Source organism: Hyalella azteca, unplaced genomic scaffold (assembly GCF_000764305.2).
Source record: "Hyalella azteca isolate HAZT.00-mixed unplaced genomic scaffold, Hazt_2.0.2 contig5287, whole genome shotgun sequence".
Classification (NCBI taxonomy): Eukaryota; Metazoa; Arthropoda; class Malacostraca; order Amphipoda; family Hyalellidae; genus Hyalella; species Hyalella azteca.
Window position 1 is genome coordinate 69,941 of NW_025935481.1, and position 16,872 is coordinate 86,812.

Genomic DNA, 16,872 nt, shown 5'->3' on the forward strand with positions numbered 1-16,872 from the left:
TCCGAAACAAATGAGAGTTTCCTTTTCTAGTAATCGCATTATGGATGTTTAATACGCGAGCACCTCGCATGGTATCAGGGGGCACAAAGCTGTTGATGACAACAGCTCTCGTTACTATGGAGATCGTGACATCATGCGCAGAGTGTACGTCTGAGCGTCGGAAACAAAGTCTCGGTCGTAACCAATAAATTGCAGTACACGTGGCACGCTTGAAAAACCATTCGATCAATTAATGGTGAAGTAGTCATATTAGATTTTTTAGAGTACACAAAATATTTTTAGAAACCAGTTACTCATAATATGTGATTTAAAATTCAAAATGCGATTCTATTTGGTTCGGAAAAAATTTGATATGAAAGAAAAAAGTTTAAAATTCGTTTCTATAATAGAAATGGAATTTTTTGGGGGGCACTGACAACCCAACCTGACCCAATAGCACAGTTAATACAGATCATATGTCCGTGACACAATGGGCAGGGTGGTATTCACTAATCCCGCATGTTTTGTTTGAAAATTGGCGTGACAATTGTTCGGCAGCCGCATATTTTCAACGATAACATGCAATGTTACGTTTCTTACTTGCTGCTTAGCACGAGCTTCACATGACCTGGGGCAGGAGGAATAGTACGGGTCCTTGTGTTAGGCCAATGTATTATACCCATTATTTTCCGAGACCCACACTTTTCTGAGTAAGTTAGCAGTGGCCGTATACAGCTGGGACAAACGTGTGTTGCATATGGTTTCAATTTATAGAAACCGAAGATTCGACCGCATTTTTCAACATACGCAGATTCATCATTTGAACATAATAATGTGGTGGATGTAAAGCAGAATAAATGAAAGTGGGTTTCGTTATAAAAATAGTGTAGTGAAAAGTTTAGAATTTTTTGTAGAATAAGAAAAAAAGCAATTACACCAAATAGGAATATTACATTACATTACACCAATACCCACTCAAGGTTCAAAGTAGAATATAAACAAACATTTCTTGAATAATTTGTAGACTTGATCACAAAATTAGAAGAATACTGGACAGATAAAGTTTAATAAGAGTGTCCAAGAACAATCAACCAACGCGTCAAAATTTGAATAAATACTTGATTATCATTTTTGTTAGACGACACTTGCGATAAATTGGGTGAAAGAAAGAAGTAAAATTGTTACCTTTTATCAGTTAGCTTGCATGTTAACTCACAATAGTTTCACTTTAAAACTCAGTCCGAATTATATGATACAATATTACTAACATTTTTATCGAAAATAGCCTAAAAAAGCGGATACGCCTATAAAAGTCAAGCATTCACTACAATTATCAATTATGCCAAAGATTTCATTACTTATCATTACTTATACTCACTCTATATATTCATTATATTCATTACTTATACTCACGGCAAACGGAACAACTTCAAGTTGAGATTGCAAATGAGTTTGCAAATAGATGGAAAAATTATTTAGCAGGTACACATGAATAATAGTGAGGAAAAATTCAGAATTAAAATGAAATATAAGTTGCCCGTCGCTATTCAGAGTGTGAGTGAATGCATGACAAAGAATCCACTCCAGTACATACAATATCCTATTGTGCTTTTGTTATTATGCTATTGATGCTATTGCCACTGTGCTATTGCGATATGCCATCATTTTTTAGTTGTGGAATCATCAAGCAGTATCAAAGGATGGAGTGGGTTTGAAATAATAAATTAAGTTTTCAAATTCAGCATGCAAATTTAAAAGCGAGCAGTTCTTTCAGGTTTCGGAACGGGAATTAGATTGGACTTTCAGAATAAATGTGAAGGGTTCCAAAGCTGGTTAAATTTAAAATTTAGCAATGAAACTCAGGAAAAATGGAAACCTTAAAGAACTATTTACTATCTAGTTGGCTTACAGAGCTCAAACTACTAAATAATCTATTCTATTATCTAGGATAATCTATTCCAAGCAACGCGGTATTAAGTAAGAAACGGTGACACCAAATACAAAGTATAAATTATAAATAACGAGCAGATGGTCAAGAAAAACACTTAGATATCAAAAGTATTACGCTTTGCATTTTAAAAGTGTTTACTCCATAAAATCTCTATAAATACGAAACGAGTTGCAGCGAGACACTTTTTTTTATCACAGACCTTAACATATCAGCCAGTATCTTGAGCATCTCATTAATACTTATGTGTTTCTTCTTGTTTCGAATGAAGCTAAAAGTACCTATGCTGCTCTGCAAAAATACTTGTGTTTTGTTCCGCCATTTGGCATTAAATCAGATATGGCAAATTGTGAACTATATACAAATAATTCTGCAATATGAAATTTCGCTATCATTTTGTTAGGCTCTAACAATTAACAAAGGAATATTTATTATTATTATTATACATATTTATTTTTGTTGGGCCAACGAATTCATGGTCACCCATCGTTCTTGGTGGACTTTCAGCTTGGACTGCTCGTCTTTTTCCTGCTCAACGAGATATCGATATCTAGGTTTCCCGGACTCCAGTTTCACGTTTAGTTCTTCCAATTTAGCGACAATATCTGACATCTGAGCATCTCTAACGTTCACCTTTCGAGGCGAAGACACGTTAGACGTTTGGGTTGAGGCACTAGGGTTACCGGAATGGATTCCCGAGTCAAGTTGTGGTAATTTCTTGCGCGGAAATATCTTTGTTTGTGAAGTAGGCGTCGACGAAGCACTTGCCAGAACGTTGTTATATATTCTTTCGGAAATTTGCTTTGCCCAGTAATTGACGTCGTGTTCATACACAACCTGCAGGGTCTCTTCAGCCGCGAGTTGGTTATGTATTGCGCGTTTGAAGACTTTGCCCAGGTCGGCTTGAGCTGCAGCCAAAGTGGACCACAACAAACGGCGGCAGAATCTCTGCACAACAGGTGGCAGATCGTCTGGAAAGCTCGTGTTGGCTGTTTTGACGGTATCGGGGGTTTTGATGGTATCTGCGATGATGCATGTAGAGTTCAGAGTTTGCTTGGCAACTAATGAATCTTTACGGACTGAATTTTTGCGGGATTTAATTTTAACTTTAGAACTCTTCAACTGTAAGCCAGCATTTTTATCTAATGGATACTTTTTTTTAGTGTTATCAAACACAAAATTCCCAAGGCATGTTTGAAGCTCAGTCGGATTAGAAGATATCGATGGTTTAGCTTTTTTCACAATTAGTCTTGTAGGTTGGTTTCGAGTGCTTGTCACCATCGACTGACTTCGAGTACTGGTCACCATCGGCTGATTTCGAGTACTGGTCACCATCGGCTGATTTCGAGTACTGGTCACCATCGGCTGACTTCGAGTACTGGTCAACATCGGTCGAGTTCGAGTACTGGTCACCATTGGCTGACTTCGAGTGCTGGTCAACATCGGCTGAGTTCGAGTACTGGTCACCATTGGCTGACTTCGAGTCCGACTGCCCGATACCGTTGGCTTTTTGATGGGAAGTCTCTTTCGCACCTTGAATGCTCCGGGTTTAAATTTCATAGCCGCTACAGGGTGTCCATCAATGATCAATTTCGACATCGGTAACCTTTCAGTTGCACTTCGAGGCATGACTGTAGGCGTCCGTGGACGCGAGACGAGTTCTGGCGATGATCTCGCTTCGTTAACTATCGCTGGTAACTTCACAGTCCCACTTGAAGGTTTATTTTCCCCGACTTCCTCTTCCTCTTCTAGTTCCTCAACCAGGCTCTCCCGGCGTTCTTCACGAAGCATGAGATCATTCACAATCTTATTTCTCCTCAGGACGAGTTCCCGGATGTTGGCAGAATTTGGAACTATCTGATAAGACATCTGAGGAACATGACGAGGAGAAGGTTTCGTGAAAGGGTTTCGGGAAGTTTCGGGTGAATTATCAATTTCAAGAGAAACTAGACGGTCACTTTTTAATCCGGGCTTTTTGAAACTCGACTTCTTGCGAATAGCCCCTGTGGAAGCGTTATGGTCAAAAGAGCTCCTTGCGTTAATAGGTTCCAGCTTGTTGACTGTGGTCGGACTCGCGACGTCAAAAGCTGGCTCCCCTAAACTCGCTCTCCTGGGGTTATGAACTGGGCTAAGCTTCCGCCTCTGCAAATGACTTGAAAACATTTTTTCAATATCGTATGTAGAATTTGTGGGTCGCGTTCCTGAAGCCGTGGGAGGAAGAGGCATCTTCTTCGAGAAAACCGATGACGACAAGTCTATTTTTTCCCAATTAGCGTTAGCGACGCTCTGACGTTCGACCTTCGCACCATCGACTGCTCCGAGGCCCTGTGATTTGACAACCCCTGGGTTTGTCTCTGTATCATTCTCTCCATCGGAAAGATCGTCTATATCTTCTTCTTCGATTATGTTATTCTCATCGAATAATTCACTGAGTCCGTACAGAAAGTAAGAGTGCTCTTCATCGTCCCAGTCCGTAGCAGTGAAATCCTCCCATGTATTAATCGAGGTTTGCTCCCTGTGGAATTTATTCGTATTTGAAAAATCATCGTCCACCATTACGGCCATTTCACTCCTAAGCTTTTCATTGAACTCTTTTAGCTGTAAACCGAGGGGCTTATCGTTTTCTCTATCAGTACGATATCCGTTCACAGTGCCATTAATAGGTGTGAAATGAAATCCTGGCAACACTGTTGCATCAGCTTGATTATTTAAATCTATTGCATTATAAATGGACGGCTCAGACACTTCGTCCACGGCATAATTATCAGCGTCGGCATGCTCGTCAATGTCACCGAATGCTCGCACAGCTTCAAGCCGATCTTGTTCACTCCCAGGTTCAGGACTGTCGTAGTAATTGTGTGCAGAAGCTCCCTCAGCGAGACTCGATTGACTACGCCAGTTCTCTCCGCCCGCGACTCCGGTCTTCTCCTGCGGGCGGAAGAGGCGGCACATCAGCACTTTTCCGTCCAACATCTTTGTCAACGTCACATGCTTAGTTTTTTTTCTTGATGAGTTAATACAAGACAGGGGCTTTAATAGAATTTAATTTTGCACAACCTCATTTTTAGTTTACACAGTATCGTACAGCTGCACGGTCTTTGGCTTATTTGTAATCTTGGCTTTAGTGTCATGCCTAACGCGCAGCTTCTCGCTGGGCAGACATATGTACATTACCGCTATTATATACAAGGTTTACTAGGATACGTCAAAAATTTTGGATTAAATCAATGTTTTTTATTGAAATGAAATCTCTATATTACAATTCTTTAAATCGTGACGGCAGCCGAGATCAAAACAAACCATTTCAACATTTCGCTCCGGCAAGATAATGCCAACAGTTTTCCGAGTGGAAAATACAATGAATTAACTTGTTGATAGAGCATAAATGGGCACGATTATCACAACAAAAAATAATAGGTATCAATCTTCAGTTTACTACATGAATTGGGTATGCTAAAAGATAAAGTATATATAATTTTGCTTCCTATGAAATAATATTCTTTTGCATATTTTTGATCGATTCCACAGCAGCATGTGGATTTATCACCAATGTTACGGAAATGATGCAAAACATCGCAATTAGGTTCAATACCTCTCTCTCCATTGCCAAATTCTCGGGTGCTATAATTATTATAAGTATCAAAGAACGAGTGATCATAAGGCGGGTATAGAGTATTCATAGTCACACAGTGCTCATTCGATAGCAAATCAATGGTTCGAGGTTGTTTGCGGCAGCGCCATGGTGATACGGCGCATGGTGCGGTAGCTCCAGGTCCAACTGTTGGCTTGACAATCGATGCAGTCAGGCACTAACTAGAACTATAACTCAGGGTTGTACTTGATTTAGGCAGCAAAAAGATCAATATTTGTCCGTTATGATTCTTATTGAGTTCGGCCGGGGTGTTAAGCTAGATGTTACAACTCGAGGTAATTGTGCAGGATCAGGCCCAAAAATGTGACGAAAATAAGGAAAAAAAACTTGAATTGACGATTGAAAGGCACGGAAATTGTTAACCGATGAAGATATTGCAAGCAAATATGACAGCTTTGAATGTTGTCTAGAAAACTCTACCAACTTTACCTGAAGACGATATAAATTACACTTTTATGAAAAAGATTATACAATAGCAGGATAAAAATGCACAGGTGAAACTGAAGTACAATGCATGTCTGGTAAAAAAATGCTCACATCAAGTATGAATTCAGGAACTGGAATTGTTGACACAGAGAGACGAATATCATAAGAAACTTTTTATAGTTATAACAAAATAGCTCTCCATAAAATTACCCAGCGAACTTTGAAATTGAAGAAATACTTAAAAGAGCAAATAAAAAATCGGTCACATATGGTAGCTCAAATAAATAAAATCGCTCAACGAACAGCCTCGTCATGCCTAACTTTACAAGTCAATAATCATCATATCTATGATATTACAGCGGCACATCTTTGGCCCGATTATCAACGATTTCCGCCGTGACAGCGATTCCATGATGCACGTAACTGATGCAATAAACCATTGGCAGTCTAATTTTAGACCCAACAGTTGATTGGTGAATGGGATTAAAGATTCCGTCTTGATTTACGAGCATATGGCCTCTATCTTGCCCTAATTTCGTCGGCTCATATCCCAGAGTTGGTGCGCAACTTATGCTCACAGAATCTAGTAAATGCGCGTGAAAAAAGGCAATGAGCACAAAATGTTTATTAAAATTAAAATATTACATTCCATGAAACAACGGATGTAAAAGCAATCGAGAAGCTCGTTATTGTCATTGCTACAGAATAATTTTTATTTAATTCTAGGCTGTTCCATCAGAAGTAGAGCAAGGTATCTTGCATACGATGGGCGGGACAGATGGAACATTGAAAATCGATGATTGACGCACGCACAGCGGCATAAAGCGGTCAAGTGTCCCACTCTGATATGCAAGTTGGCGGTTACGAAAAGTGCTAGAAATTATTCATATTTAAACGAGAAATTAAATACAAGTAATTGTCAAATATTTTAGTTGCGTTTGGGAAGTATTGTGTGGTACCAGAATGTGCATCCTTATTATTCAAAGTTGACTGATGGCTCGCTCTGTTTAAAAAATGTTTTCTCATAGCTTCTTCATTAACAGTGTTTTTCATATTTCCTCGCTCTACCAGCGGATGAAAGCATTAGTTTCCAAATAGTACCGGAGTCAAACTTACAGTATCTATTAGTTGCCGAATTGTGTATCTTTTGCTCGAGTTTGAAAGTAAACTTCAGGGAATGAGCACGAATAGAATTTATTTTACTGGGTGGAAAATGTGTGAAAACTGAAATGTATATCAGGCCAGAAATAGGAGAAGGCGTCTAGTTAAGCTAGTTTTGGTAGCCCTTTCATTCATCAAAGCAATAAAAGTAGCTCATCCATGAATTTATTCTCGGCAATATGAGCAATATTATGACTTAATTCGTAATATATCTAGATATAAAAATGAAAATAAATAATTAAAATATAAAATAAAAGCATCAATCTTGGGTAATAATTTGAGCAATAAGCTTTAGTAGCCTATTTAGACAAAACCGACTTTAGAAACTAAATAAAAGTAATTTTGCTATAGACACTATCCATTGGGCAATGAGTCGGTGATGGTGGCAGTCTCAGAGGTTTTCACTACAGACGTTTATATAAAAGCCGTGAATTGGACTACATACGTTAATATAAGAGCAATGAATTACACAACAGTCATAATAATATAACAATAAGTGTACTCACAGGGTCGGTAATGGCGGCAGTCTCAGGGTAGTTCTCGAGGAGATACTCGACGAGCTCAGCGTTACCTGACAGCACAGCTTTGTGCATCAGCCCCACACCCTGAGTGGTAAATACAGTCACATTTTTAAAGTTATAAAATTAGTTAGGAGAAGATTACACATTAATTGTCTTTAATATTGCACAATTCCAAGTCAATATTTTTTATATAGCTGTAAGAAAATCTTGATTCTATTTCACTTAATTATAATTAAAACAATATTAATTTTATTTTACCTGACTGTCCTTAGATCGCGCAATCTTCCTCCTGTCGAGTAAAGTCTTCAGATCTCGGAGATTCCCTCGCTCAGCAGCGTCGTGCACCAAGTCTATTTTAGACTGCACACATTACAAAGGAAAACAGCTTTAAAGTACCTTCATATGAACACAAAATAATGAAGCACTTTGGGTTAAGAAGGAAAATGAAGTGAAGATGTTTGATTTTTGATTGATGAACAGCTTTGGTTAGGAAAGTTTGAAGGAGAAGAAAAATGAAAGACTGTAAAATACTTGAATTGTGCATATCAAGAGCAGCAAAGAAAATGTCAAGAAAATTAACAATATTACCGTTTAAAACGTTGAGCATACAACTTTTCAAAGAAAGATGAGAAAAAGACGAAAAATTGAAGTTTTCATTGCCTAAGTTAATTGAAGAAGCGTTTGTCAATTTCAAGAAATTATTTATTCAACAAGTAACTAAAATGTCAGGATTACTCTCCGTAGATTATAGAGCGGTTTTATGTCCAATTGAAGTATTCGAATACTTTCGAAATTGAAGTATTCCAATTTATTCTCAAATATTATTTGGCAGAGATATTTTGAGTCTTTAAATGACGAGTGAGAGCTCCAATAAAAAGTATCAATGCACGACAAGGAAGCGTGTGGCCATACAACCTTCACCCTTGAGTCCATCTCGCTCGTGACACGAGCCCATAAGGGTGACACAAGGCGGCGTAATTCGCGCGTGACGCTAAACAAACAAGGTCAAAGGATCTGGTGGCTGTGATTACAAGGCGTCGAGTAACTGATCCTCGTGGGCCTGACAATACAAAGAAACTCATTTCCCTGGCTTACCTTTGGTACATCATTGCGCGCGCACCAAAAATTAGACCAAAGGATACGGTAGGGATCGAGGAATGAAGTCTTAGCGTGATATTAACTTCAGCATCAACATGAAGAACACGTTGTTGCAAGTCAAAGGAAACTGTCTTTACTGCGCTTGACATTTTAATGGTTTACATTTCAATCGATAGCAAAAAAAAAAAAATAATAAATGTATTAAAAATTGAGATTACAAAACTTGTGCAAACAAATAATAATTATTATTAAGACAATATGAATTTTTGTCATTTGTATATAACTTATATCATCATATCATAAAATATCACGGAATTTTATTTTCGCATGAGACATAAGATTTGAAGATTGATATTTCTTGTGCGGTCGATATAAGTTCAGGATGACGCTCAACATGTAGCGCTGTCAAGCAGAGCTCGTTACCACAAGGGCACCTGAGTAAAGAACGGCCCTCAAGGAGTCAATCACGAGCCCCGTATGAAGTCATCGCGAGGCGGGTGCACAGAGTGAGGTCAGGCCAGGGCGAGGTCATAGTCAACAAGGAGATGCGGGTCAAATTTGGAGCAGTCATGGAGAACAGTTGAAGTCCGGAGAAAATTCAGAAATGAGTTATTAAAATAAAAGACGAATTGAGGTGAAAAGCTTTGTCACCTGACCTAGTAATATTATACGAAAAAAATTTTTGATCCGAGGTAAAATATTTTAAACCCGAGCTGAACATGAAGAATGCGCAACGAATATTCCGGCATTTATTAGGATATTAATCGCAGAACATAGGTTTAATTTGCACCAGCTAGACAAACATATCCCTGTGATTAAAGAGAAGCAAGCACTAGCGCCCTGAATAGCTAACGCGCAACTGTTTTTTTTTAATGTGTAATTTGAGTGTCATGCTTATAATTCATGACTATAATATGATTTATGGTGACCGTGCATCTCTATCTTTTAAATCTGGATTGCGAATGCAGCCTAGGTACCAGTTATAGGCAAAAGTACATAAAAATATATACCGGATCGATTAAAATAATGCACCCTTCAAAGAAATACATGTGACTGATGCAACAAAAACATTTATTTGAGTAGATCGCAAATGAATGGAAATTTGGTTTAATAATGCAATATTTACCCATGAAAAATGCATAGAAATGTTTTTCGGTGCACTCCAAGAATTTTCCTTTATGATCAGAATAAATAACAAAACTTGTGTGAAGTGAGAGCCTAAAATCTTTTATCGACAAATATAAGAAGATATAGTTTGGCTTTACGTGACAAAGGCCCGTGCAGAGACTGCCCAAAAGATTGATAAGCCCTGCATGAACGAGATGGTCGAGACGAAATAATATATTCTACATATAATATATAAGTACAAATGCCTTTCGATTGATTTACGTAAGTCAAATAACTCAACTTACATGCATAATTCAGGATGATTTTGCAAATGCTCGTATTATGAACAGCTGGCAATTTAACCACAATAAAAAATTTCAGTGAAATTTCTAAATTTTTCAGTATAAAAATTTAGAAGACGGAATTTGTGAATCTTGGAATTTGTGAATCATTTGTGACGGAATTTGTGGACTTGGAATTTGTGACGGAATTTGTGAATCATTGTGACGGAATTTGTGAATCTTACTCTTGTCCGAAACGCAGCCTAATGCATAGCAAAAAGTGGCGGTTAAAACAAAAAGCTTCATTGAAATTAGATTCCCTGCATAGATCTTAGAATTACAGATTTCGCAACGAAAAAATAACGAAGGAAATGCCCTAACAATTGATTGGTAAACCAATCCTATTTCAGTAATCCCTTCATGAGTTGATTTGGTACCGTCAGAAAATCCAGAGCACTTGGGTACGAAGCCTTCAAGGCCTACTGATTGATTCGAGTGACCTCATTCTTAGTGCAATCTGGAAGCCTTAAGGATATTATAGGATTCCGATTAGGCTGCAAAAAGGACAGAATTGGACTCTGCCAAACTACAGGCACGAGATTGAAATCGAAAGATATACTAAAAGGATCATAGAATCTTCCATGTTTGGGGTATAAATTTTATAGAAACATTCCTAAAATTCTGTAAACCTTTCAATATTCAAATCATTCATTGAGAGCTTGACTTCTAACTCTGTACTAAAGAACGCCTCAACCAAATTTACTTCACATATTTTCCTTATTACCCATAAATGGCAAGTAACGAATCGAATTCGTTTCGAAAACTCTCAGCTCCATGAGATGCTGAACGTCCCCGACCATTCGTAAATTTCTATGCTACGGATATAAGTTTTTATTCACATAAAACTTAAAAAAAACAACGCAGAGTGGATTTTTTACAAGTAGCTGGTCGATTGCGGGTAGGCTAACGCAATTGTCTAAGTTTTTCTGTTTGCTCTAGTCTTGGTAAAACGTGTTTGTCGATTCATCCCGATCATAAAAACGTCATTTCAGAAGAATGCAAATATTTGCGAGACAATCCTAATCATGAAAGGAATGATCACAGTCCCTCATGCTTGTATCTGATCGATGAATGCCATGCAATGAATGTATATATGGGAAGAGCTCGTGAAAGGAAAATTTTAAACATTTGCATTCACGTTCGAATACGAAAGCATTTTGCATGTCTCGCTAAAGAAAGTGAAGACAGCTAGAAAGTTGCTTAAAGTCAAATAAAATTTCAAATAAATTTCTTTAATGAAGGGGTATTCCAGTTATGTTTCCGTAAAGAAATCTGTTTTATAATTAGTTACCATTCGCTTCTAAATTTTTATAGATTTGTAATTGAGCGATAAAATAATGCTTTTTAGTTGCATAATAATATTCGTATAAAATTTACATTTAATTTTATATTCATTGATCTTCGCAAGTACTTATAGCTGCTAGCGTCCTTAGTGCTACGAAAAATATGGTCGATTGACAATAGGACCGTCGCGGCTTGATGCATGGCTTGATTATCCCGTCATCAAAAGGGCAAAAAAATTGTGCGGCAGATGACCTGCCTTTTGAACCTCTGGACAAATCGCCTGGTGAAAAACATGCAAATGCTTCAAAGGAAAGCCCAAGATGAAAGTAAATTGCAGCGCTACCTAAGGCTTACGTTCAAATTCATTTACAATATCGCTGATGACTAATTAAGGTATTTACTCACCATGTAAGCTGGTAATGTTTTAAGGAAGGCTCGCACTTTGGGGTCGGTAGACGACTGGCTGAGTAGCTTGTTCCCGTTGCCATCAAGGACGACCTCCTCCAGACCTGAGATGTTGCCACCTCGTAGGTATTCCCTGATATTGGCTGAGCCAGAACTGCCCGAGTCGTTCGACACAACTGCAATGGAAAACTAAGATCAAAATTCATTCATGATCTCATACCTGTTATTCTCGGAGAGAATGCATACCGGATAATTTTGTATCTTACAGTCTTACTTCGCGAATAAAGTAGGATTTCCCGCTTCCATTCATAAATTATATTAATAAAATAGATATTTTTCAATTTAAATTTGGAACGAAACCAGAAGTGGGAAATCACAGTTAATCGTATTAAATGAAATTAGATGTATACACCAGAAAAAAGCTAATGTGAATAATATAAAATTGCGAAAGCAGGCAACTTGCAAATCCATTAAATGGACTGTGAATATGACTGCAATTCAGGCTCATCGACATCCACTCACTGAAATTGTCTCTTTATTCTCAGAAATCGGCGAAGAGAGTAAACCAAGTCGAAGAAATGGTAAAAAAACAAAGCTGTTCGCATGGCTACCGTCGGGACAGACACACCGCTGATCGATGCACGCGTACTTGCTATGCCCAAAGGTCCCACTGATATAGTTTCGCTTAACTGTTGATTAACATAACGGTTTGTGCCCTCAGACAGAGGGTTTTATAAATATTATGCACAATACTCTAATTTAAAACGGATATAACTTGTGAAATATTCAAAGGAGTTGAAAACAGAGACTATTATCGCGGAATGCTAATAAATGCATCCCCTTCTGACAAAACTCATGAAACAAAAAACAAGTTGCGCATGTAAGAAGCCTATCTTAGCGAGTACAGCTACTGCAGAAGAGTCCTTGCATGAAATCATGGATACTTGGTAAAGAAAGACCCTAGCTCCGTTAGTTTGATGGCGATCGATGTGGTAGTCCTTGGGAGTGTATTTGTTTTTAGGTAGATATGTTAATTAATAATCCAACAGCATTTCTGAATTGAGATCCAACATCTACCGTCAACGCGAGTTTGCTATTACTAAAGATGAGTAAAGTTGAATGACTAAGAGTATTGGGTTTAGGTCATCAAAAGTCTTCTAGGTAATCAAGGCGAAGAGGGAATGACAAAACATGCGGCAACATCACGATTCCCAAGACGTTTAAAAATTACGGTGGCGGTGATAAATAAAAAAATTTAAGAAGCTTTATAATTTTCATGGCCAGAGTTCCTGGTAAGAGGAAGTGCCGAGCCTGATTGTTTGGTCGGTTGCTTGGGGACAAGTAGAACACTCGAGGCTCTGGTCAATACCTCTTGTACCTATGGATCCGTGAACCAACAGACTCAACCTTGAACCTAATCTCTCATCTACTCACGCGGATTAAAAATCACATATTTAGCGTAGAAAATAGTGTTATTTTTTCAGATAACTTACTCTCTCCTTTTATTGAGTCCATCATGAACAATAAGCACCAATACGTCAGGTAAATCATCATATTTAGCGATCGAAGAAAAGGCTTTTCTTATGAGAGTTCTGCATGGAAGTTTCTTTTAAAAAGCTGGTGGCTTCCTTAACTGAATGCTATTTATTATGGGCGATAGACTGATGACCGAAGTGAGAATATAATCATGTATGGGGGAGCGCTCGTAGCGTAACTACCACAGTAGTGGTCGCGATCTCATTATAATTATTGCCGAAAATTATTAGATTTGCACAAAAAATCTTGCCATGTTAATCAGGTCATATTTTCAAGCAGATAGGAGCCGACAATCATGAAAATTAATTATTGGTCATGTAAAAATTATATGCAAGTAACTAACATTATTATAATTGAAAATTTTATACATTAAAAAAAGAAACGTTGCCAACACATCTAAAACTTCTTGGCCACGAAAGAACGACGAATTTTATTCTCCGATGCGTATGAAGATCCGATAAAATCTTTTCCCATTATCTGAGGAGCTTTTGTAACCCGCAAGGTAATTTATCAAAGGCCATCTAGGAGGAAGCTGAGGCAATAGAAGTACCCCGGAAGCGTTTCAATGGACATCGACCTTATACTCCGCGAGTTCATTCAGCTCGCTGCAGGATCTGGATTCTTGAACGAGTCACTCTGCTGGGTTTAGCAATGCAAGACATTTTGGGGGGCAATGAACGTTAGTGCTTTTACGCTGACCTAAATGCCTTGATATATATAAAATTTAGATCCTATAATGGTAATTCAAGCAGATAGGAGCCGAAAATCACGAAAATCAATTAATTGGTCATGTAAAAATTATATGCACGTAAATAACATTATTATAATTGAAAATTTTATACATTAAAAAAAGAAACGTTGCCAACACATCTAAAACTTCTTGGCCACGAAAGAACGACGAATTTTATTCTCCGATGCGTATGAAGATCTGATAAAATCTTATCCCCATTATCTGAGGAGCTTTTGTAACCCGCAAGGTAATTTATCAAAGGCCATCTAGGAAGAAGCTGAGGCAATAGAAGTACCCCGGAAGCGTTTCAATGGACATCGACCTTATACTCCGCGAGTTCATTCAGCTCGCTGCAGGATCTGGATTCTTGAACGAGTCATTCTTCTGGGTTCAGCAATGCAAGACATTTTGGGGGGCAATGAGCGTTAGTGCTTTTACGCTGACCTAAATGCCTTGATATATATAAAATTTAGATCCTATAATGGTAAAACCCCCTTTACTTGTGAAACCAAATCCCAACAGTGATGCAGATTTTAGTCTAGAAGAGAGGTTCTCGCGATAAGTTATATTTTTAGCAAGACAGGTGACCGTAGAAACTGTGTACCTCTGGGCCTGTAAAAGCTTTGACTTATTTCTTAAAATAAAAAAAATACCTTCATTGAAGGTTGTTTTTGACAATGCGATTTTCATGACACTATACTGCGTAGTTAAAATTTTCTGGCTGGATGATATGCTGAAGAATATAAGCCAAGAAAATTAATTCATTATTTAAAAATTTGATACTCTCACAACAATTATAGAAAAAAAATATTGAATAACTTATTGACTTAATTTGTTCACCTTTAGGGGGAGAAGAGTGCACGTAAAGGCCATTTTCGATATTATTTCGGCCTTGGCTGTCTTCCACATTGGAGTTCCTTCTACTGATTGGTTTCGGCGGTGGCTGTGGTAAACTCCGAGACTCTTTGGTTTTCGCCATATTGTTTTTGGTAGAGGGCTTCAGTGAAAGCTTGAGCAGGTTCTCTTTTGCAAGTAAATCATTGTACTCCTCCGAGTGTCTGTAAGAAATAACAAGAATTTTAAAGCAAAACGGAACACAATTCGATCCGGTTACAAAAATCGACCGTCCATGCCAGCGGTCTACAACATGCAACTAACTGTTGTAGAGAATATGGAGGCAAACATTTTGGCGTAAAAAAAGTAGTTCACGAAGAGAATTTGCGGCAGTTGAAATAAAACATTTTTAAAAAACTATTCTATACCCTATGTGATATGTTTAACCTAGTAAAGTAAACATGTTATTACAAATACATTACATGACATATGCCGCTTCGATTGAAAAGGATTCATTACATTAAAAAAAGAACGATCAAAAGAACTCCCGTTCACGGTGCGGAAATAACTGCTTTTCTCACTAATTCTCTTAGTTGCATTTAGCACATGTTTACAAACTATTGTCTCCGATTATCATACCAGATAAGTAGTCCAGCAAATTAAGCACATAAATTGAGAACATCGTGCGTGGACAATGTCCAAATGAATATTAACCAATTGCTACTATATATTAAATATTAGTACGTATCTATAATCCTCGGTAGCAGCGGTTCATCCCTATTAGAGACAAGTTAAAGTAGCAAAATTCAGTAATTGTTTAATTTTGATTTTGCGGAAACTGAAACTTGTCGAACGAGGGAACTATAAGTTATAACGTATAAGAAATTCCCGATATCTAAAATTATATTTATAAAAACATCTAAAATGCTAAGTGCTATTATTGATACGGGAGTAATGATTATATAAATTTAGACAAGGGAGCAATGTTTAGAAAACTGAAAAAGTGCAACTGGCGCCTGGCGGATCAATTATTAAGCATTAAATTGTCTTCCTTATGAATGCACACTAGTCGTTAATGAATAAATTGTTCGAAACTATGTACTACGGCGTTAACTGTTACGCCAGCCGGCAACGATGTTACCTTAAATTTCTCGACATTTTGTAGCGCTGGCGCATAACCCAGATTTGAAGACTTAATAACAGGCAATAATTCAGATTACTCACTCGATGATGCTTTATTCAGAACTCGAAGTTACGATGAGCGGTTTGCTGTCAGGGACGGAAGCACGGCACACACAACCACCTCTGATAAGAGTCACCGCGCAACTGACGGTCTGACGCTGGTCAGAAAATTACGCTCGTGAAGAACTAGACTTGCGTACATAGAGAGTCAAGCTTAATTTAACTTTCTTATCAGCAAATGACCTTGTAGACTTCCTTATTGGAGTTGAACGTCATCGAAGACTTGAGTCGAGTCGTTAACACTTCCACCAGACTTGACGACGGTGGTGGTAGAGTAGCTTGATTTGTAACTAAGAGAGTTTAATTTCGGTACAAATTAGGAACAAAAAACATATATGCAAGCGCTTGATGATAAAACTTCCATCCATCATCAATACTTCATTTACAGTAACTAATTAATTTACATTATTAGGGTTTTCGATGAATTTAGTCGATCGCCATTAAATTATGTTTATTTTAAGTTTAATACGTTCATATACCCTTTTGAATTTCAAATTTAGCCTAAATTAAAAATTGCCGTTGAGTGCACTGAAATAATTTCACCTAGCTGTAGCTTCTCATACGCTCTCGTGCAGTAACAAAGAATTTAGTTAGCTCACTTAGCTGCT

General features: G+C 37.7%; 1 protein-coding gene across 1 annotated transcript in view; it reads right to left on the reverse strand.

Moving 5' to 3' along the window:
* Positions 1–16,336, reverse strand: part of LOC108664913 (serine/threonine-protein phosphatase 6 regulatory ankyrin repeat subunit B) — a 24,815-nt gene extending 8,479 nt beyond the window's left edge. Inside the window, exons 1-5 of the mRNA XM_018151610.2 lie at positions 16,247–16,336; positions 15,029–15,246; positions 11,923–12,098; positions 7,946–8,047; positions 7,673–7,771 (exon numbers count right to left, since the gene is read on the reverse strand). Of these exons, the coding sequence (XP_018007099.1) occupies positions 7,673–7,771; positions 7,946–8,047; positions 11,923–12,098; positions 15,029–15,167 (516 nt within the window). The 5' untranslated portion in view covers positions 15,168–15,246; positions 16,247–16,336. The remainder of the gene's footprint in view (positions 1–7,672; positions 7,772–7,945; positions 8,048–11,922; positions 12,099–15,028; positions 15,247–16,246) is intronic.
* Between the last annotated feature and the right edge of the window lie 536 nt (positions 16,337–16,872).